At 39.4% G+C, this 23,846-nt stretch overlaps 3 protein-coding genes across 3 annotated transcripts in view; all 3 read right to left on the bottom strand.

Moving 5' to 3' along the window:
* LOC142337571 (kinesin-like protein KIF6) overlaps positions 1–4,566 on the bottom strand; it is a 78,148-nt gene extending 73,582 nt beyond the window's left edge. Inside the window, exons 1-8 of the mRNA XM_075386899.1 lie at positions 4,489–4,566; positions 4,322–4,428; positions 4,180–4,254; positions 4,074–4,116; positions 3,784–4,002; positions 3,538–3,689; positions 1,294–1,474; positions 859–1,002 (exon numbers count right to left, since the gene is read on the bottom strand). Coding sequence (XP_075243014.1) covers positions 859–1,002; positions 1,294–1,474; positions 3,538–3,689; positions 3,784–4,002; positions 4,074–4,116; positions 4,180–4,254; positions 4,322–4,428; positions 4,489–4,548 — 981 coding nt within the window. The 5' untranslated portion in view covers positions 4,549–4,566. The remainder of the gene's footprint in view (positions 1–858; positions 1,003–1,293; positions 1,475–3,537; positions 3,690–3,783; positions 4,003–4,073; positions 4,117–4,179; positions 4,255–4,321; positions 4,429–4,488) is intronic.
* The window catches only part of LOC142338357 (transmembrane protein 70 homolog, mitochondrial-like), a 197,974-nt gene that overhangs the window by 81,233 nt on the left and 92,895 nt on the right, over positions 1–23,846 (bottom strand). The window lies entirely within an intron of this gene.
* LOC142338041 (uncharacterized) lies at positions 4,898–21,354 on the bottom strand (the record flags this gene model as incomplete). The annotated part of the gene is made up of 3 exons (XM_075387674.1): positions 4,898–5,029; positions 20,172–20,400; positions 20,651–21,354. Coding segments are annotated over 3 exons (1,065 nt in total), but the record flags the coding sequence as incomplete, so codon positions are not given.

Raw genomic sequence — 23,846 nt, 5'->3', positions numbered from 1 at the left:
AAATTTTGATCACGCGAATGAACAAAAAACTCGCTCCACTAAGAGCGAAAAATGACGTCACGCACGCAATTCAGTTGAAATTGCATGAACGAATGAACAAAAAGCAGATTTGAAGTGGTTGTGACGTCATATGGTCGTAACAAAAATCGCGACGACGAAATAAAAAAACATAGCAGGACAAGTCCTGACGTACAATTCAAAGAATTTTCATTGACTAAACAAAAAAACTAGACCTAGAATAGACTATGAATGAATTGAGAAAACCATTTTTAAAAAAATTCAGATTAAAAATAAGAAAAACAGAAAATCAATGTCAAAATGCTGCATCAATGTCAAAAAAACCACTAGCGAGAAATGAAAATTTAATTCAAACAAAAAACTAGGCCTAGAATGAGCTGTGAATGGATTGGGAAAACCATTTAGAAAAAAATCCGACCCAAAAAATCGAAAAAACAGTAAAAATCAGAGTGAAATTGCCGCATGTGAACAAAAAACCGCTACCGAGAAACCAAATTTTTGCCACCATTTTTTCACTCTACTTTAAAATTAGAGCGAAAAAAATTCACGCCGCAAAACAACTCGTTTTTTCGCTCCGTTTCCTGTTTCGGCGTGACCAAAATCACTACTCCAATTTGACTTCAAAAATCATGAAAATGTGCGAACAGATCTTAAAAAAAAACAGTGCCCCAATACAATTCAAATTCTTTGAATTGTAAAAAAAACCAAGAGAAGGCCAATAATAGCCCCAACTACGCTGTGCGGCTATTAAAAACTCACTTTCATAATCAAAACTGTTAACGTTTCAATCAAATGCGAAACCTTTTTAGTAGTACTCAAATCAGCAGTGGAGTTGCTTACATCGATATTTTTGACTTCGGCAGAGAGAGTAGCCACCATAGTGGTCATGCAGTTTCCACCGAGTGAATCACGCAGCACAGACGTCATCATCGAGTTTCTGTAGGGGATATGGGTGCGGCTCTTCTCCGACAGCGACACGATTACCTGCCAAACATTATAATTGACGAACAGCAGCGCCCTTTGAATTTTAAGACGCTTTCGATGGACAATATATAAGAGCAGTATTTACATCAACCATGTGATCAGCAATGTTTTGAACCCTTTAAGGTAACTCAAATAAAGGATTATAAACCCAAACTATCGAAAAATCATTTAATAACAGTGCGCATCGTATGATTACGATAGACATTCTGACCCTCTACAGCTCATTAAATTTGCGCCAAACTCTTCAATCAAATACAAAATTCTGGTTATATTTAGAATAATATTTGAAACCTGTTCAAGAAAGTGAAGCGATAGATTGATATATTTGGCCTCAGTTAGCAGTGTCCCATTAACGCCTGTCTTGTGCACCCGCTCACTTCCCGCCAAATCAACCAAATGCAGTTTGGCTTTACGTATTGTTGCTGAGCCGGGTTCTCGACTCGATATGTAGATAGTGAAGATGCAGTGCGATCTAGAGCAAACATGAATTGTGTACCTTATTCGAAAGAAGAGAAAATCTCTTTTATAAATCAAAAAAGTAAAGTACTGGACTTCCCTAAGCCCAATACACATTCGGTCATTTGTGCTAGAGAGAATGACAGCCATATCGAATTTTGAGGACTCCTCAATAAGAATTAAGAAAATTTAATATTGTTTTCTGATTGGCTCATTGCTCAATAATGCAATAAAAATTTCCATGTTTAAAGATGGATGCACAGATTTCAGCTAGTGCAGGTATGTGGTGTTTGCTCAGAGTGGAAAAAGATAACCTGCGGTGTTCCACGAGGTTAATCTTGGGGCCATTACTCTTTCTTATTTACATAAATGATTTACCAAATGTTTGTGAAAGTGTTAGTTTGTTGCTCTTTGCTGACGACACAAATATTTAGGCTATAGGATGCAGTCCGGGAGCCTTTAAATCTGATCTGAAAAGAGTAAATGACTGGCTTGTAAGTAAAAAGTTAGTGCTTAACCTTGAGAAGACGGTGCAATTGAACATTGGGACCACTAAATCCAATCAGTTTGAATAAGATCATAAGCTTATACCATTGCAGCCAGTATGTAAATATCTTGGTATACCTCTGGATAGTAAGCTCTCATAACAAAGTCATATCGATTATGTGCGTGTAAAAGTATCAAAACAATGTGGTGTGGTATCGAAATTAAGGCATTTTCTTCCTAGGAAACAATAGATTGAATACTTCAATACCAATATTACCCCGATTATTCAATATTGTGCTTGAATTTATTGCTGCTGTAGCTATTCTTCTCTCCAAGCTATTTATAAATTACAAAAGAAAATTCTAAAAATTATTCATTTCCGAAAAAAGTTTGATGAATGCGAAAACTTGATCATAAACAATTCGATCCTAACGGTATATGAGCTACATCTATATGAATTTCTTAAGTTTGTCCTAAGATCAATAAGTGGACAACATATACAAATGTTTTGTAGTGAACTTTTCTCGTTTAACAGCAAAGCGAGAATAACAAGATACACTGATTCACATTTCTTAATTGAACCCTTGAGTAAGCGCAAAATTGAAAGATTCTCAATTAGATACAGAGGTGTTTCTTATTCAATAAGTTAAATTCGATTGGGATTATTCCCTTGAATATTGAAATGGCTCCCAAGCCTCAAATCCCTCAGTTCTTTCATTATCTCAAATCTTATCTATGCAATTGGCAGTTGCAGAGCTAGTTTTCAGTCATAAGTGTCAAAATCTCATTGTTAATGTTCATATTTAATTTAAGTTAAATTTTCTCATTATTGTTAATGGGCGGTTTGAAATATAAGGTTAATAAACATCGTAAATTGTCCCTGTTGTTGCTTTTTATATCTGTAACAACTAAATAAATTCTTTTCCTTTCTTTCAGATTCGTCTGACAAAAACTAAGCATTTTATCAAAAGCTAAAAAAGTGCAACATTTTATGCAATTTCAACTCGGAAATGTTGCCCAGTTAGGTGGACACTTGAGGTAGATATTCTGAATTAAAAGGTTGCATTTTTAGGGCGCATTTTGTTTTTACTACAACTAGCCACTTGTATGGTTAGTTGGCTCCCCTTCAAATAAATGATCAACACGATTCAAAATTTTGGGGGGATTAACTTGCAAAAAATGTCTGTTTCGCGTGTTTCCTCCTGGACGAGTACGATGACCCTTTCTTTCAATATCTTTACATTGAAAGAAAAAATGCCCTCTGACCTGTAAGCGATTTGGCGGGAAAACCTTGACACTAACCGCTGTTGTTTTGTTTCTTATCCATCACCCTGACATGACCACAAAACCGGGTCCTCCTGGCATTAAAAATGAGCAAATTTGGATAGAGTTGATGACAAAAACCACCATCATGACGCCAATAGGAGCTTCGCTCCGTTTCGCAGTCCCAAAAATGATCGCTACATACTTGCGAGAAATTGAAAATTTTCTCTTAATATTAATTGTTCCTCAAGCAGGTTTGCGGCCCAATAAGTTCAATTGGTAGCTATGGTTTAATTATTGGTGCCTTTTATATATCGGAACCACATTTACCTCGTGGATGCTTGGTTCATTGGTGTTTCTGCTATCATCCTGTTTGTGTCTCCGATAAATAAGAGATTCAAAGCATCTTCTTCAGAGTTCGCTTGATGCAAAGACAGGTTACGAAGATGAACTGCACCATCTGTGTCTTCCATCAGCAGTACCTAGGAACCAAATGACATGGATGTACAGAAAAAAAGCCAAAATTCAAACCCGTGACAAAAATAGTTTTCAAAGGAACAATTTTCATTGTGTTACCTTAGGAAGATCTTCCATTTTTTTAATTTCTTTGTTAGGATCCAGTAAATCATAGCCACTCTCATTGTAAATTTCCAAGTATGAAATATGAGTCTGGAAGGCCAAATGCGGTTGTTTCTCGAACTGAGTGAAGAGATATTCTAATGATCTTGGAATAATTCCTCTGTCTGCATATCTCTCTGCGCCTCCAGTGATGGTAAAAGTTTTACCACTTCCAGTCTTTAAAACATGCAATTCAAATAAAACGCCAATTCTATTTTAAAATAGGCAGCAATACGACGAATCCTGACCTGTCCGTACGCAAAAATCGTGCCATTGTACCCTGTCAAACAGCTAAAACAAAGTTGACTCAACAAAGAACCCTTGATAATAAAATAGCTCATCACAATTAGTTACTTATCGATGACATCCTGGGCAACATATTGAAATATTTCGTCCTGTCTTGCGTCTCGTTCGAAAATATGGTCAAATCTGAAAACATAACTCTCTCATAAAAAACTAAGTACAAACTCTTTGGAAAATAAAGGGCAAAACTAACTGAAACTTGAACTCGTCTTTACTGTTGTTGATGTATAAATTGGAATCTCTTGGAACAGCGAAAAGTAATCTATCCTTCTCACTTTCATCTGTTTGAATCTCGTATACCTTTAAAGGTCAAAATATTAGTATGGATCTGAAATTTATTAAACCTGCATGTCAACTTACCGAAATATTTTTCTTGGTGGGCTTTAACCTTGCAAAGATTTTAATAGTTTGCTTAACCATTACCCTTCTAAAAAATAGCATAATGATACACTTGTCAAATCAATCGAAATTAAACCAAGGTATTTTGGATTATGCACTTGAAAAACTAGATAAAACGAGATAGGTAATAAAACTTATTGAATAGGTGAGATAGAATCGATCTCGAGTGGAAGGCTCCCAATAGGGAGATTTTAGAGACGAGATCACGAATGACATCACGAATGAGATCACGAGATATCACATCTACAGAACTTCATTGACGAAATATCTCCTCATCGCCGACTCTCAAGCGAAACACTTGGACTCTAGTAATTTGAACATCCTCTCCCTGCCTGGTGCCGGAGTGCGTCACGTTTACAACTTTCTCCCTCTAGAAGGTCTGCACGACACGATCATCCAATTTGTGGGCGTCAACGACCTCTACAACACAACCCCTTCTGACACCCCAACAGGTGAAGTTGCCAGCAACTTCCTCAGTGCACGAGCCAAACACTTTTTCGTCCTTAAGTACCAGAGAGGGACGAAAAAAATTCATTCGATCAAAAGCCGTGACCGACATCCTCCAGAGACTGCAGAACACAGATACAAGGCAGATGATAAGTAACCTGGAAGTACAGAAAAGTTGCCATACACCTCACTGGAGTGCAGAGCTGAACTGGAAACTTGGAATATCACATGCGTCTCACCGACGACTCTCATTGTGCTTGCAGAACCTGGTGATCTTCCACAAGAAAATTTTCCGCTAGTTTTTCTGCTCCCTCTGAGTGCTCTTTTTTTCCTAAGCTCTACCGAGGTGCGTCGTGATTTAAGGAGCATTCAAATTTCATGCCGTCCACATTCATCATACTAAACGCAACTGTACTGTACTTACAGGTTAATTTAGGCTACCTTGCGTTTCCTTCCGACAATTCAGCAACGACGAAACACCGCTAAGTGAACTACAAATATCCATATTGATTATGAAAACTCTGAACAATAAAGTTAATCAACGTAAAGAACAGAAAAGGTCATGACTATATGCAATTGTCATACCTGTACCTTATGCATGTACCTTACCAATGCCATGTACCTTACTTACGACTGCACTGAACAAGACGCAAAGTATCGCTGTCCTGAACGAACTTGAAACAAACTTTCTACTAATCTGATACTTATATTCGCAATAATAAACTAAATTATTGTTAAGTATCTGATATTATTAAGAATATATTTCAGGTCTTCGGATGTGGTTCCTGCAGTTTCCCAAAACAACGAATTCTAATAATCAATTCTCTTCTACATTCCATCTAAACTTTCTTCTTTCAAATTAAACAATATCTTTCTACAACTTCACTTCTTCTAATCCAATCCTTCTAATGGTAAGCTATTCATTCAATAATAATTCATGCATTTTTCCACCAATAAGATTTAACTAAGTTTAAATAGAAATGGCTTAACTTTACATCCAATCAAAGTTTAGACATTACTCTGCGCTTCTTTAATTTTGATGTTACACTGCTTATTAATTTATAAATTCCTTCATTAAGGAATTTGAAAATTAATAAGCAGTGTAACATCAAAATTAAAGAAGCGCAGAGTAATGTCTAAACTTTGATTGGATGTAAAGTAGAAGAGAATTGATTATTAGAATTCGTTGTTTTGGGAAACTGCAGGAACCACATCCCACTCCTGTCACCAACTTATATTCGCAATAATAAACTAAATTATTGTTAAGTATCTGATATTATTAAGAATATATTTCAGGTCTTCGGATGTGGTTCCTGCAGTTTCCCAAAACAACGAATTCTAATAATCAATTCTCTTCTACATTCCATCTAAACTTTCTTCTTTCAAATTAAACAATATCTTTCTACAACTTCACTTCTTCTAATCCAATCCTTCTAATGGTAAGCTATTCATTCAATAATAATTCATGCATTTTTCCACCAATAAGATTTAACTAAGTTTAAATAGAAATGGCTTAACTTTACATCCAATCAAAGTTTAGACATTACTCTGATGACTGCAAACCATGAAAATTTGATTTCAACGCAAATGCATGCCCAAAAATTGACTAAAAGATTGATGATCAAATAAACAAATATCACCAACAAAAGCAGGCGTTTACCATCAAAAGAGAGAAATCCAAAGAAATCATTGTTGAAGCGGAGATCGAAAGCTTCAAAAAATGAGAACAAACTAAAATGAGAGCATAAACTAAACTAAATAAGAGCAAACTTAAAAAACTTCAAACTAAATGAGAGCAGACTTAAAAAACTTTATAGCGAATATCCAACCTGTGAAATCATTTTCAACAGCCCAGGAGCAGCATCTGGGCGTATTGGTCAGAGGGACCCCCAAAAACGGATCGTCCCCCCTTCAGAACTCATGCTAGATGACCTGCCAAAAATATGAAAAGTTATAACCTTCCTGAACATCCTGATCGGAAATTATCTAAATCTACACATCTAGGACAATCCAATCCTGAAAGAGATGCACTATGGACTCTGCTGATCAGAACCGAAAGCCCAATAAGTTGCGAATCCATAAGTTAGCGCATGATCTCAAAAACTGCAGTGAGTACCGACAACTCATCTTTTCTGTGCCGAAATAACAAAAAATATGGAAAAGCAAAACGAGTGCCTAAAAAAGAGAAGAGAACTTATTGAAGAAAGATCAAATGAGATCTTTTCTCGTAAAGCTAGGGTCCAAAACCAGAGGGTCGAGTTACTGAAGAACATGAAGTGGAGCGGTGTAAAACATGAAGACGACAAGAAGGAATCAATCAGTCCCAGAGGCTGGGGTTGACTAAGTTCTGTATTGTTGTTGTTGTTATTGGGGATTTTCTTTACAGAAGGAATTTCTCCCGATCAAAACAGTTATAGAAAATTAGTCCATGTCTCTCTGCAGTGTTGACAGTCACAACAGATCTGCCACGTGCAGACGTTTTCTGGTTTGTACCGCATCATGATATCATTCCACATTTGCTTTAGAATTCTGTGTTTTAGGCCGTGTTGATTTCCGAAGTCAATGCTGTGATGAAGTCTGTTGGCTATCCTTTGGGTGCGAAAGAAGAATTCGCCCTATCAACCTTATCTTGTATCAACCATATCTTTCACGTTCAGAGGTATAATTAATCTAACTCGTAGAAAGATCTTTGAAAACTTCCTGCGAACAAAAAAACATATTCTGCTTTATTTGAAACATGGCTGACAAACGCCATCCCCAACTGAGCCTTGATTCTATCAAACTGTCGGATTTAAAGAAACGACAGACTAAATGACTATGACAGCAAAATTTAGCACGTAGGAATGCCAATAGCCGTAAGACATGACATAAAACAAGGAACTTCTTGGACTTGACATTGATCACTTGGACTCTGAAACAATTAAAATTGGTTTGGCATTGCATCACTTTTAATTTGTTCCATCTATACTTGTCCAAATCTTAGTATTTATTTGTTTAAAATGGTAAAGCTGTTGCAGCTTCTTGGACATTTCCACCGACCAGCAGAATCTGAAGTAAATCGCGAACTCAACGGTGACACCAATTTTTCGAACACCTGCTGAGACCAATCAGTTGGACCTGATACTCAGACGATCACTGAATCCAGTTGATTTTTGTAATTTTCGCAAAGAACTTCACGTTAAGTATAGCATAAACCGTATACCTTGTTCTGATTGACAGAGGCTGGTCGACAGAGGCAACAAACCTACAGACCAGAATACTCGAACTCGAACTCGAACTCGAACTTGATTGTCTACCAATCACAACCCAATCTGAGACAAACTGAAAAAACAACCAATCTTTACCACAACCACTTCCCAATTAGTCAACACGAGAGCTGACTGGGACGGTCTGAACAGTGCTATCAAAGAGCCGTTTAGTTCTCTCTGCTATTGCAATGTGGATAAAACACTATGCAACTGGTAGACATTGCTCTGGACACTAGTGAATGAATACATAGCTAGGTTGACATAACATCGATCAAATCCTCTGCACTGGCACTCTCGCAGCACTTCAAACATTTAAAAGCGATCAAACGCATGAAACAAGCCCACAAAGAATCAACCAGGGAAGAATAATAGAGATAAAAAAAACTGAAAACTGCATTTTCTCTAATACAGAGGCAACCTTACTCACAACTTTGTAAGCAAATTGAAGAAAATATGCGAATTGCAAGTGGTTTTTACAACGCGGAACTTAAGATCGTGCCTCCCCACCCTGAAAGCATCTTTCGATAGCGACCTGAAATCCCACGTGGTATATGAGATTAAACGTAATGGATGCAGATCCATCTATGTTGGGCAAACAAGCCGGCATGTTACAAGGATAACAGAACATTAAAAGAAGGATTCACAGGTGGGTCAACATCTGGTTGAATGTCGTGGCTCCACGAATGACATCGAATGGAAAATTCTGGACGCCTGTCGGACAGTAGAAAAACTAATGATTATCGAAGCTATATAAATCAGCAAGATGAAGCCGGCACTAAACACACGCGATGAATATAGGGGGCGGGAACTCACGCGAAAATATTAGTTCAAATCATAATTTAGACTAGATGAGGATACCTAGGGCAAAAAACATTCTGTGCATGACAAAACGAAATTTGCAAGACCTCCACAAGAGGAATACTTATGGTTAGGGCAAATTCGGAATAACCAAAAAAATACAAGAACATAGTCAAGATCGAAAAATCCGGAATAGGATTGTTTTAAAGTAAATTGATAACATATATAAATATGAGTTGTAAATAGGCTAAATATTGTATGAAAGAAAAAATTTTCGATTGATTTTTTTTAGAACAGTTCCTGCAAATGTCTTAATTGTGGTCTCAGACAAATGTAAATACATATTCATTTTATCTTTTAACAATTTGTAAAACAGTTTTAATCTGACGATGAACGTTAAGTTCTAAAACGTTAGTTCTAAATATTGGAAGTATTTTATTTTGACAAATTGGTTTCTTTTAAATTACACGAAGAAAAGTATTAAAGAGGACTTCAATGACTTTGAGAAAACGTCATATAAGGTCAGAAGTTTTAGCAGAAATCAAAAGTACCTGAAAGGTATCCACAAAACTTCCAAAATTTCTCAGTTTTAAAACCTATTTTCATTCAAGCAACAGATGTTGAGAAATATGAATTGTTTAACAAATAGTTTTAAAAAATTTTTGGACACAAGACCTAACCTCCTTTTTTAGCCTGGAAATAGAAATTGATTGATTGCTCAGTGTATTGACAAAAGGCAAATATACTTGCAATGACAAAGTGGGAAAACTCTTGTTAAGAAAATGTCATAAAAAGCTAGGAATATAGCAAACACTGCTCTTGTGAAGTTTCATAAATAAAGGCAAGTACCCTTAACAATGGAAACTATGCAAAGTTTTGCTACTTTTCAAAGAAAGCAACAATGTTATGTGTCTTGTTACAGGACAATCAGCCTATTGGCGCGTTGTTCTAAGGTCTTTGGAGAACTCATTTTTGATCAACTGTACTCCTTTGTCAAGACAAAGCAACATCAAAAGCAAATTGGATTCCGCAGAAATCGGTCAGCAACACTTCAATTACTAATTGTGATCATTAGGATATACACCTACAACGAAGATGAACCGAAAAAACAACTGCTGATTTTGTACCTTGACCTTGTGGAAAAATTTCGTTACGGTACATCACGGCACGCTGATAAATAAAATTAATTTTTATTGCATTTTGGAAAATATCTAAGGTTGATAGCTTCAGCCAAAAACCACAGACGATAATTACATAATGTAAATGGATACTACTTTATTCCAAGGGAATTTATCATTAGGTTTCCTCGGGGTTCTATCTTAGGACCTCTGCCATTTCTTATCTTCATCAATGATTTGCCCGAGAAATTACCCGCCCACCAGCAATTATGATTATGCTAATTGTATCAAAGTCATACCACGAAACCACGTGGAAATCAATTCTGCGGTGAAAAACATAGAACACCTAAAGAAGCAATCGGAGTGCAAACAAACACAAAGGAATCCCCCGTGCTTAACATCAAGAATGTAAATAATGCTGGTTTTTTAAATCAAACTTTAATGTTCTCAGAGTCACAAAGAGAATTTTGCCTTATAGTGAAACAAAACTATGGAGTAATAACTGTTGCTCGTTGACCTCAAAATCTATAAGCGCTTTCTTTCAGCTGAAACTTAACTTAAGACAACCGTGCATTAGGTACTCAAGGTTAAATGTTTACAGTGGCCATGTTGTACTTATGCTCGCCTACGCCTCGCCAGCGTGGATGTTTAGTCGTAAGATGATCAAAATAAAACGTTAGCAAAAAATGGATAATTGGCTGCTCAATGACCTGCAAAGAATCAAAATAATTGGGGTGTTGCCTTTGTGTCTTTACATTGCCATGCAAGACATCCTGTGTTCTTCAGTTTTGCAAGAGGGAACTTATGCTGTAAACCTGGACTCCCAACAAAAAAGCGCCGCCTGCAAAACAATCAGACAATGAAACAGATGTGAAATCACCATCCCGAAAAATACTTTATCTTAAACTTCAGAAAATTTTTTTAGGGAGAAAAGGTACTGCTTAACAACAGACTCAAGAAGTACAGAATTTCTTGAAATAAATCAAATTAACGCAATTTACAAAACTTAATAAAAATTAATAGAAGACACTAAAGGGCTACAAACCAATAGGTGCGAAGCCATAAATCAATAACTTTTACTACTACTACTACTACTACTACCTCTACTACTACTACTACTACTACTACTACTACTACTACTACTACTACTACTACTACTACTACTACTACTACTACTACTACTACTGTTTCAACACTTTAAGTCCAAATATGAAATAAAGGCACGGTTGGCAACAAATACAAACAAAACAAGAAGAGTTATTTGTTTGGTTATTCTGTGAAGTGCTGTACGACGAAATTGTTGAAGGCATTCTTTGACCCGGTTGCTGCTTTCTCCTGCAATCTGGTGAACGATACTTTGTTTCGTACACAGTCTCCTTCGATTTGACTCATCCACATTTTCCGTTGCCCCCCAGGAGTGCGTCTAGCATGGACGTATTGATCGGGCGGGTCCCAATCGAAGGCACTGCGGGCTAATCTTCCTGGTTCCATTCTCTGGATGTGTCCGTACCATTTTATCCGTTTGAGCATGATCATGGTGGATAGTTGGGGCATTCGTGATCTTGACATAATTTCTTCGTTCGTTGCTTTCTCCAGATATGACACACGTAGAATTCTCCGAAGACAACCACAGTGGAAACTCTCAAGTTTTCTCTCCATTAATTTCGAAAGAGTCCAAGTCTCTGAGCTGTACAGCACGGCTGATAAAACGAGTGCTTTGTACAAATTGCACTTGAGGTGCACGCTGAGCTGCTTGCTCTTCCAGAGATTTTGGAAGTTAGCAAACCGTTGTCTACCTTCTGCAAGTTTGCAATTGACTTCCTGCAGGTCTCCATGCTTGAGGCTGACATATGATCCGAGATACTTGAACGCTTCTATGTTTTCAAACTCGTTTCCGAGAACATCTTGTACTTTGCAGGAAAACACGCGTGTGGCAACTGCTTTAGGTTTGCCACAGTATCTCGATTGGTGAACTTTTCGGCCATTGACTGTTTTGAACTTTCTTTCACACTTGTCACAGGTAAGGCTCGCCTCTAGTTGCTCGAACTTTGACTTGTCGACGACATTCTTTGACAAACCGGCTTTGCAGAATCTTGTTTGGTGCACTTTGCGGCCGGTAACTGTACTGAATTGCCGCTGACAATTCTGACATCTTAAAGACTCTTGGTCAGCCACCACTGACCGAGTCTCATTTTCTAGCGACTCTGAATCTGCTACCGCAGATTGTTGTTGTGAAGCTACCAACGCTGGTTTAGCCACCGCTAAGCTTTTCAATCTTAGCTTCCGGCCATCTTGTGTTTCGAACCAGCCCGCTTTCTTTTTCGTTCCCAGCAGCACCTCCGTGCTGATGGTTAGTCGTGACTGGCTAGATGTCTCTGCCAGGAGTCCTAGTTTGCCTTTATGTGTTCCAGTGAGTATCTCCACGTTCTGTTGGATACTAGGCACTGCAACAACATTTGGGCTGTCGCATTTTACGCCCATATTCTTTGTTTTGGCCACATTAATCTTCAGACCAGCGGCTTCCGCAAGGGCCTCGATTCGATGTAGGTTTTCTTGCACCTCACTGTCTGAGACCCCCACAAGAGCAACATCATCAGCAAAATCTAAGTCAGCCACCAATCTCCCAATGTCTAATCCTCCATGCACCGAGTTAGCCAAAATGTAGTTGATGACAAGGCCGAATAGGATTGGGGACCACACATCACCCTGCCTAACGCCCGTTCTGACATCAAATAAGCGTGCTTTGGTGTTTGAAGGCTGAGATACGACTAGTTGCGCCACAAACTAGAAGACCAGTGCCTCGTTAGCTCGACCATGTGAGCGGAGAACCGCAGCACATGACCTACCCCCAGGGGACACCACGTGGAGGTGAGGTTGGATTTTGTCCCCCACTACTACTACTACTACTACTACTACTACTACTACTACTACTACTACTACTACTACTACTACTACTACTACTACTACTACTACTACTACTACTGTTTCAACACTTTAATTCCAAATATGAAATAAAGGCACGGTTGGCAACAAATACAAACAAAACAAGAAGAGTTATTTGTTTGGTTATTCTGTGAAGTGCTGTACGACGAAATTGTTGAAGGCATTCTTTGACGGTTGCTGCTTTCTCCTGCAATCTGGTGAACGATACTTTGTTTCGTACACAGTCTCCTTCGATTTGACTCATCCACATTTTCCTTTGCCCCCCAGGAGCGCGTCTAGCATGGACGTATTGATCGGGCGGGTCCCAATCGAAGGCACTGCGGGCTAATCTTCCTGGTTCCATTCTCTGGATGTGTCCGTACCATTTTATCCGTTTGAGCATGATCATGGTGGATAGTTGGGGCATTCGTGATCTTGACATAATTTCTTCGTTCGTTGCTTTCTCCAGATATGACACACGTAGAATTCTCCAAGACAACCACAGTGGAAACTCTCATGTTTTCTCTCCATTAATTTCGAAAGAGTCCAAGTCTCTGAGCTGTACAGAACGGCTGATAAAACGAGTGCTTTGTACAAATTGCACTTGAGGTGCACGCTGAGCTGCTTGCTCTTCCAGAGATTTTGGAAGTTAGCAAACCGTTGTCTACCTTCTGCAAGTTTGCAATTGACTTCCTGCAGGTCTCCATGCTTGAGGCTGACATATGATCCGAGATACTTGAACTCTTCTATGTTTTCAAACTCGTTTCCGAGAACATCTTGTTGTTTGCAGGAAAACACGCGTGTGGCAACTGCTTTAGGTTTGCCACAGTATCTCGATTGGTGAACTTTTCGGCCATTGACTGTTTTGAACTTTCTTTCACACTTGTCACAGGTAAGGCTCGCCTCTAGTTACTCGAACTTTGACTTGTCGACGACATTCTTTGACAAACCGGCTTTGCAGAATCTTGTTTGGTGCACTTTGCGGCCGGTAACTGTACTGAATTGCCGCTGACAATTCTGACATCTTAAAGACTCTTGGTCAGCCACCACTGACCGAGTCTCATTTTCTAGCGACTCTGAATCTGCTACCGCAGATTGTTGTTGTGAAGCTACCAACGCTGGCTTAGCCACCGCTAAGTTTTTCAATCTTAGCTTCCGGCCATCTTGTGTTTCGAACCAGCCCGCTTTCTTTTTCGTTCCCAGCAGCACCTCCGTGCTGATGGTTAGTCGTGACTGGCTAGATGTCTCTGCCAGGAGTCCTAGTTTGCCTTTATGTGTTCCAGTGAGTATCTCCACGTTCTGTTGGATTCAAGGCACTGCAACAACATTTGGGCTGTCGCATTTTACGCCCATATTCTTTGTTTTGGCCACATTAATCTTCAGACCAGCGGCTTCCGCAAGGGCCTCGATTCGATGTAGGTTTTCTTGCACCTCACTGTCTGAGACCCCCACAAGAGCAACATCATCAGCAAAATCTAAGTCAGCCACCAATCTCCCAATGTCTAATCCTCCATGCACCAAGTTAGCCAAAATGTAGTTGATGACAAGGCCGAATAGGATTGGGGACCACACATCACCCTGCCTAACGCCCGTTCTGACATCAAATAAGCGTGCTTTGGTGTTTGAAGGCTGAGATACGACTAGTTGCGCCACAAACTAGAAGACCAGTGCCTCGTTAGCTCGACCATGTGAGCGGAGAACCGCAGCACATGACCTACCCCCAGGGGACACCACGTGGAGGTGAGGTTGGATTTTGTCCCCCACTACTACTACTACTACTACTACTACTACTACTACTACTACTACTACTACTACTACTACTACTACTACTACTACTACTACTACTACTACTACTACTACTACTACTACTACTACTACTACTACTACTACTACTACTACTACTACTACTACTGTTTCAACACTTTAATTCCAAATATGAAATAAAGGCACGGTTGGCAACAAATACAAACAAAACAAGAAGAGTTATTTGTTTGGTTATTCTGTGAAGTGCTGTACGACGAAATTGTTGAAGGCATTCTTTGACGGTTGCTGCTTTCTCCTGCAATCTGGTGAACGATACTTTGTTTCGTACACAGTCTCCTTCGATTTGACTCATCCACATTTTCCGTTGCCCCCCAGGAGCGCGTCTAGCATGGACGTATTGATCGGGCGGGTCCCAATCGAATGCACTGCGGGCTAATCTTCCTGGTTCCATTCTCTGGATGTGTCCGTACCATTTTATCCGTTTGAGCATGATCATGGTGGATAGTTGGGGCATTCGTGATCTTGACATAATTTCTTCGTTCGTTGCTTTCTCCAGATATGACACACGTAGAATTCTCCGAAGACAACCACAGTGGAAACTCTCAAGTTTTCTCTCCATTAATTTCGAAAGAGTCCAAGTCTCTGAGCTGTACAGCACGGCTGATAAAACGAGTGCTTTGTACAAATTGCACTTGAGGTGCACGCTGAGCTGCTTGCTCTTCCAGAGATTTTGGAAGTTAGCAAAACGTTGTCTACCTTCTGCAAGTTTGCAATTGACTTCCTGCAGGTCTCCATGCTTGAGGCTGACATATGATCCGAGATACTTGAACGCTTCTATGTTTTCAAACTCGTTTCCGAGAACATCTTGTACTTTGCAGGAAAACACGCGTGTGGCAACTGCTTTAGGTTTGCCACAGTATCTCGATTGGTGAACTTTTCGGCCATTGACTGTTTTGAACTTTCTTTCACACTTGTCACAGGTAAGGCTCGCCTCTAGTTACTCGAACTTTGACTTGTCGACGACATTCTTTGACAAACCGGCTTTGCAGAATCTTGTTTGGTGCACTTTGCGGCCGGTAACTGTACTGAATTGCCGCTGACAATTCTGACATCTTAAAGACTCTTGGTCAGCCACCACTGACCGAGTCTCATTTTCTAGCGACTCTGAATCTGCTACCGCAGATTGTTGTTGTGAAGCTACCAACGCTGGCTTAGCCACCGCTAAGTTTTTCAATCTTAGCTTCCGGCCATCTTGTGTTTCGAACCAGCCCGCTTTCTTTTTCGTTCCCAGCAGCACCTCCGTGCTGATGGTTAGTCGTGAATGGCTAGATGTCTCTGCCAGGAGTCCTAGTTTGCCTTTATGTGTTCCAGTGAGTATCTCCACGTTCTGTTGGATACTAGGCACTGCAACAACATTTGGCTGTCGCATTTTACGCCCATATTCTTTGTTTTGGCCACATTAATCTTCAGACCAGCGGCTTCCGCAAGGGCCTCGATTCGATGTAGGTTTTCTTGCACCTCACTGTCTGAGACCCCCACAAGAGCAACATCATCAGCAAAATCTAAGTCAGCCACCAATCTCCCAATGTCTAATCCTCCATGCACCGAGTTAGCCAAAATGTAGTTGATGACAAGGCCGAATAGGATTGGGGACCACACATCACCCTGCCTAACGCCCGTTCTGACATCAAATAAGCGTGCTTTGGTGTTTGAAGGCTGAGATAGGACTAGTTGCGCCACAAACTAGAAGACCAGTGCCTCGTTAGCTCGACCATGTGAGCGGAGAACCGCAGCACATGACCTACCCCCAGGGGACACCACGTGGAGGTGAGGTTGGATTTTGTCCCCCACTACTACTACTACTACTACTACTACTACTACTACTACTACTACTACTACTACTACTACTACTACTACTACTACTACTACTACTACTACTACTACTACGACTACTACTACTACTACTACTACTACTACTACAACAACAACAACAACCACTACTACTACTACTACTACTACTACTACTACTACTACTACTACTACTACTACTACTACTACTACTAGTACTACTACTACTACTACTACTACTACTACTACTACTACTACTACTACTACTACTACTACTACTACTACTACTACTACTACTACTACTACTACTACTACTACTACTACTACTACTACTACTACTACTACTACTACTACTGTTTGAACACTTAAATTCCATAAAGAAATAAAGAAACAATGACAATAAGTACAAACAAGTTAAAAAAATGCAGATAAGTTTGAGCTTATTTGGCTTTATTTAATCCAGGAAATGCTGTTCGACAAAACTGTTGAAGCGGGATTTAGACTCTCTTTTCGCTTTCTGTCGTAAGGTGATGTAGCTCATTTTGTTGCTTGAGCAATCTTCTTCACGTTGATCCATCCAAGTCTTGCGTTGACCCCCTGGAGCTCGTTTAGCATATCGATATTTTTCTTTCGGCACCCAGGTGAAGGCTCGGAGCGCTAGACGATCGTCATTCATCCTCTGGATATGGCCAAACCATTTCAACCGTTTAATCATGATCATTGCAGAAAGTGTAACATACGTGATCTAGCCAGTACTTCTTCATTTGTCACCCTCTCCAGATATGAAAAACATAGTATCCTTCGCAGACAACTGGTGTGAAAGCTCTCAAGTTTCCGTTGCGTTGATCTATTCATGGTCCACGTTTCTGAGCTATATAAGACCACTGATAACACGAGAGCTCTGTAAAACTTGCATTTGAGGGGAATGCTAAGTTGTTTGCTCTTCCAAAGCTTCTGAAAGCTCGCAAATCGCTGTCTCCCTTCCGCCAGCTTGGCACTGATTTCCTTTAGGTCACCATGTTGCAAGCTCACGAAAGAACCGAGATACTTGAAAGCTTCTACATTTTTGAACTCCACTCCATCTCGATCGTGGACATTGCAGGAGAAAATGCGAGATCTTCCAGCCTTTTCTCTGCCGCAGTATCGTGACTCGTGAATTCGTCGACCTTTCACAGTTGCGAATTTCCTAGTGCATTTCTGACAAGTGAGGCTTTTCTCTAGCCCAACAAACTTTGACGCGATGTCTTCGACACTCTTCGAATTCTTAGACTTGCAGAATCTGGCTTCATGCACTTTGCAGCCTCTTGCAGTGTCGAAGCGACGCTTACAACCTGAACATACACAACTATCGTCATCAGAGACCGCAGATGATCTTTTCTTCGCCGTAGACACTAGATCAGCAACCACTGACCTCTCGTCGCTGCTAACTGTCGCATGCTCAGCCTCCGCTGAACTTTTCAGTCTCAGTTTCTCACCAGCTAGTGTCTCGAACCAGCCCGCATTCTTCTTCTTGCCCACCAGCACCTCTCTGCCAATGAGTAGTCGGGATTGGTTTCCGGCCTCAATGAGAGTCCCAAAACGGCCTTTGCGGTTTCTTGTAAGAACTTCCACGTTCCTTTGAGCAATGGGTACACTGGCTCCGGGTTTTTCGCATTTAACACCCATATTCTTTGTCTTCCCAACATTGATCATTAGGCCAACAGCCTCGGCTAAAGATTCAATTCTATGTAGATTTGTTTGAACTTCGGAATCAGAGACGCCCAATAGGTCTATACGCCCAATACTACTACTACTACTACTACTACTACTACTACTACTACTACTACTACTACTACTACTACTACTACTACTACTACTACTACTACTACTACTACTACTACTACTACTACGACTACTACTACTACTACTACTACTACTATTACTACTACTAATCCTACTACTACTACTACTACTACAACTACTACTACTACTGCTACTACTACTACTACTACTACTACTACTACTACTACTACTACTACTACTACAACCACTACTACTACTACTACTACTACTACTACTACTACTACTACTACTACTACTACTACTACTACTACTACTACTACTACTACTACTACTACTACTGTTTCAACACTTTAATTCCAAATATGAAATAAAGGCACGGTTGGCAACAAATACAAACAAAACAAGAAGAGTTATTTGTTTGGTTATTCTGTGAAGTGCTGTACGACGAAATTGTTGAAGGCATTCTTTGACCCGGTTGCTGCTTTCTCCTGCAATCTGGTGAACGATACTTTGTTTCGTACACAGTCTCCTTCGATTTGACTCATCCACGTTTTCCGTTGCCCCCCAGGAGCGCGTCTAGCATGGACGTATTGATCGGGCGGGTCCCAATCGAAGGCACTGCGGGCTAATCTTCCTGGTTCCATTCTCTGGATGTGTCCGTACCATTTTATCCGTTTGAGCATGATCATCGTGGATAGTTGGGGCATTCGTGATCTTGACATAATTTCTTCGTTCGATGCTTTCTCCAGATATGACACACGTAGAATTCTCCGAAGACAACCACAGTGGAAACTCTCAAGTTTTCTCTCCATTAATTTCGAAAGAGTCCAAGTCTCTGAGCTGTACAGCACGGCTGATAAAACGAGTGCTTTGTACAAATTGCACTTGAGGTGCACGCTGAGCTGCTTGCTCTTCCAGAGATTTTGGAAGTTAGCAAACCGTTGTCTACCTTCTGCAAGTTTGCAATTGACTTCCTGCAGGTCTCCATGCTTGAGGCTGACATATGATCCGAGATACTTGAACGCTTCTATGTTTTCAAACTCGTTTCCGAGAACATCTTGTACTTTGCAGGAAAACACGCGTGTGGCAGCTGCTTTAGGTTTGCCACAGTATCTCGATTGGTGATTTTTTCGGCCATTGACTGTTTTGAACTTTCTTTCACACTTGTCACAGGTAAGGCTTGCCTCTAGTTGCTCGAACTTTGACTTGTCGACGACATTCTTTGACAAACCGGCTTTGCAGAATCTTGTTTGGTGCACTTTGCGTCCGGTAACTGTACTGAATTGCCGGTGACAATTCTGACATCTTAAAGACTCTTGGTCAGCCACCACTGACCGACTCTCATTTTCTAGCGACTCTGAATCTGCTACCGCAGATTGTTTTTGTGAAGCTACCAACGGTGGCTTAGCCACCGCTAAGCTTTTCAATCTTAGCTTCCGGCCATCTTGTGTTTCGAACCAGCCCGCTTTCTTTTTCGTTCCCAGCAGCACCTCCGTGCTGATGGTTAGTCGTGACTGGCTAGATGTCTCTGTCAGGAGTCCTAGTCTGCCTTTATGTGTTCCAGTGAGTATCTCCACGTTCTGTTGGATACTAGGCACTGCAACAACATTTGGGCTGTCGCATTTTACGCCCATATTCTTTGTTTTGGCCACTTTAATCTTCAGACCAGCGGCTTCCGCAAGGGCCTCGATTCGATGTAGGTTTTCTTGCACCTCACTGTCTGAGACCCCCACGAGAGCAACATACTACTACTACTACTACTACTACTACTACTACTACTACTACTACTACTACTACTACTACTACTAGTACTACTACTACTACTACTACTACTACTACTACTACTACTACTACTACTACTACTACTACTACTACTACTACTACTACTACCACTATTACTACTACTACTACTACTACTACTACTACTACTACTACTACTACTACTACTTTTTTAACACTTATATTCCATTAAAAAATAAAGGCACTATTACAAGACAATCAAATATGGATTTAACTCAAGAATATAAATGTAACAATCAATAAATTAAATGAACATCAAGTTTTTGCATCAGTTGATCAAGAAAAGTTTCGTTGACAAATTTGTAGAAAATTGAACTCGAATTGCTATTAGCTCTAACTTGAACCACTGCAAAGTCTATCTTGTTTCTTTTGCAATCGTTTTGTATTTGATCCAACTATGTCTTAAGCTGTCCTCCAACAGCTTTCACGGCATTTGGATAATGCTCAGTGGGTTTCCATTCAAGAGCTTTCCTTGGCAGACTGTCGTTATCCATCCATTGGACGTGTCCAAACCATTTGAAGCTTTTAATCATGATAATTTTTGCTACAGCTGCTGTCTGTTTTTTGTTGAGCACAGACTGGTTAGTTATTTTCGTTATGTAGGACAAACAAAGTACACGACGTAGGCATTTGAGGTGAAAGCTATCAAGTTTTTTCTCCAACGCTTTGTTTATGGTCCATTTCTCTGAGCTGTACAACACCGCTGAAATGATGAACGCTCTGTACAACTTGCACTTCAATATTGTCGCTAATTGCTTGTTCTTCCAGATGTTACTACTACTACTACTACTACTACTACTACTACTACTACTACTACTACTACTACTACTACTACTACTACTACTGCTACTACTACTACTACTACTACTACTACTACTACTACTGCTGCTGCTGCTGCTACTGCCGCTACTACTACCACTACTACTACTACTACTACTACTACTACTACTACTACTACTACTACTACTACTACTACTACTACCACTACTACTACTACTACTACTACTACTACTACTACTACTACTACTACTATTACTACTACTACTACTACTACTACTACTACTACTACTACTACTACTTCTACTACTACTACTACTACTACTACTACTACTACTTCTACTACTACTACTACTACTACTACTACTACTACTACTACTATTACTACTACTACTACTACTACTACTACTACTACTACTACTACTACTACTACTACTACTACTACTACTAGTACTACTACGGCATTTCTGAATTTGGTCCACCAAAGCCACGGATTTAGCATATACCCGCAAACAATGAAAAATCGTTCCTTGTCCAAAACAAAAGCCATAAAGTGAAACGTATAGGTATTTGTAGCTCAAAAATCAAAAAAAGCCCCGAAAAAAAAACAGTTTATAGGACCATTTTTAAGTTGATCGAAAATTTTTCCCGTTTTCTTTTTTTTGCTATTTTTGGTATTTTTTTAAACTTTTTCTCACAATCTTTACAGCAATAATGTATTCAGCATAAAGTACGGCTCACGCACAATCCGTAGCAATTTGATTGATGGTTTTAAATTGAATATTCGAAGATTTACGAACCGAGCGGAGTAGGGTACCAAAAGCGGCCAAACAGCACAAAAATTGTGAAATCGAAAAAATGCATTTTCTCCGCAAAAATATTAGTTCAAATCATAATTTAGACTAGATGAGGATACATAGGGCAAAAAACATTCTGTGCATGACAAAACGAAATTTGCAAGACCTCCACAAGAGAGATACTTATGGTTAGGGCAAATTCGGAATAACCAACAAAATACAAGAACATGGTCAAGATCGAAAAATCCGGAATAGGAATGTTTTTAAGTAAATTGATAACATATATAAATATGAGTTGTAAATAGGCTAAATATTGTATGAAAGAAAAAATTTTCGATTGATTTTTTTTAGAACAGTTCCTGGAATTGTCTTAATTGTGGTCTCAGACAAATGTAAATACATATTCATTTTATCTGTTAACAATTTGTAAAACAGTTTTAATGTGACGATGAACGTTAAGTTCTAAAACGTTAGTTCTAAATATTGGAAGTAATTTTATTTTGACAAATTGGTTTCTTTTAAATTACACGAAGAAAAGTATTAAAGAGGACTTCAATGACTATGAGAAAACGGCATATAAGGTCAGAAGTTTTAGCAGAAATCAAAAGTACCTGAAAGGTATCCACAAAACTTCCAAAATTTCTCAGTTTTAAAACCTATTTTCATTCAAGCAACAGATGTTGAGAAATATGAATTGTTTAACAAATAGTTTTAAAAAATTTTTGGACACAAGACCTAACCTCCTTTTTTAGCCCGGAAATAGAAGTTGATTGATTGCTCAGTGTATTGACAAAAGGCAAATATACTGGCAATGACAAAGTGGGAAAACTCTTGTTAAGAAAATGTCATAAAAAGCTAGGAATATAGCAAACACTGCTCTTGTGAAGTTTCATAAATAAAGGCAAGTAACCTTAACAATGGAAACTATGCAAAGTTTCGCTACTTTTCAAAGAAAGCAACAATGTTATGTGTCTTGTTACAGGACAATCAGCCTATTGGCGCGTTGTTCTAAGGTCTTTGGAGAACTCATTTTTGATCAACTGTACTCCTTTGTCAAGACAAAGCAACATCAAAAGCAAATTGGATTCCGCAGAAATCGGTCAGCAACACTTCAATTACTAATTGTGATCATTAGGATATACACCTACAACGAAGATGAACCGAAAAAACAACTGCTGATTTTGTACCTTGACCTTGTGGAAAAATTTCGTTACGGTACATCACGGCACGCTGATAAATAAAATTAATTTTTATTGCATTTTGGAAAATATCTAAGGTTGATAGCTTCAGCCAAAAACCACAGACGATAATTACATAATGTAAATGGATACTACTTTATTCCAAGGGAATTTATCATTAGGTTTCCTCGGGGTTCTATCTTAGGACCTCTGCCATTTCTAATCTTCATCAATGATTTGCCCGAGAAATTACCCGCCCACCAGCAATTATGATTATGCTAATTGTATCAAAGTCATACCACGAAACCATGTGGAAATCAATTCTGCGGTGAAAAACATAGAACACTTAAAGAAGCAATCGGAGTGCAAACAAACACAAAGGAATCCCCCGTGCTTAACATCAAGAATGTAAATAATGCTGGTTTTTTAAATCAAACTTTAATGTTCTCAGAGTCACAAAGAGAATTTTGCCTTATAGTGAAACAAAACTATGGAGTAATAACTGTTGCTCGCGGACCTCAAAATCTATAAGCGCTTTCTTTCAGCTGAAACTTAACTTAAGACAACCGTGCATTAGGTACTCAAGGTGAAATGCTTACAGTGGCCATGTTGTACTTATGCTCGCCTACGCCTCGCCAGCGTGGATGCTTAGTCGGAACATGACCAAAATAAAACGTTAGCAAAAAATGGATACTTGGCTGCTCAATGACCTGCAAAGAATCAAAATAATTGGGGTGTTGCCTTTGTGTCTTTACATTGCCATGCAAGACATCCTGTGTTCTTCAGTTTTGCAAGAGGGAACTTATGCTATAAACCTGGACTCCCAACAAAAAAGCGCGG

Source organism: Convolutriloba macropyga, chromosome 4 (genome assembly GCF_964194025.1).
Source record: "Convolutriloba macropyga chromosome 4, txConMacr16.3, whole genome shotgun sequence".
NCBI classification, from domain to species: domain Eukaryota; kingdom Metazoa; phylum Xenacoelomorpha; order Acoela; family Convolutidae; genus Convolutriloba; species Convolutriloba macropyga.
Note: the sequence above shows the minus strand (reverse complement) of the source record. Positions and strands in the feature narration are given on the sequence as shown.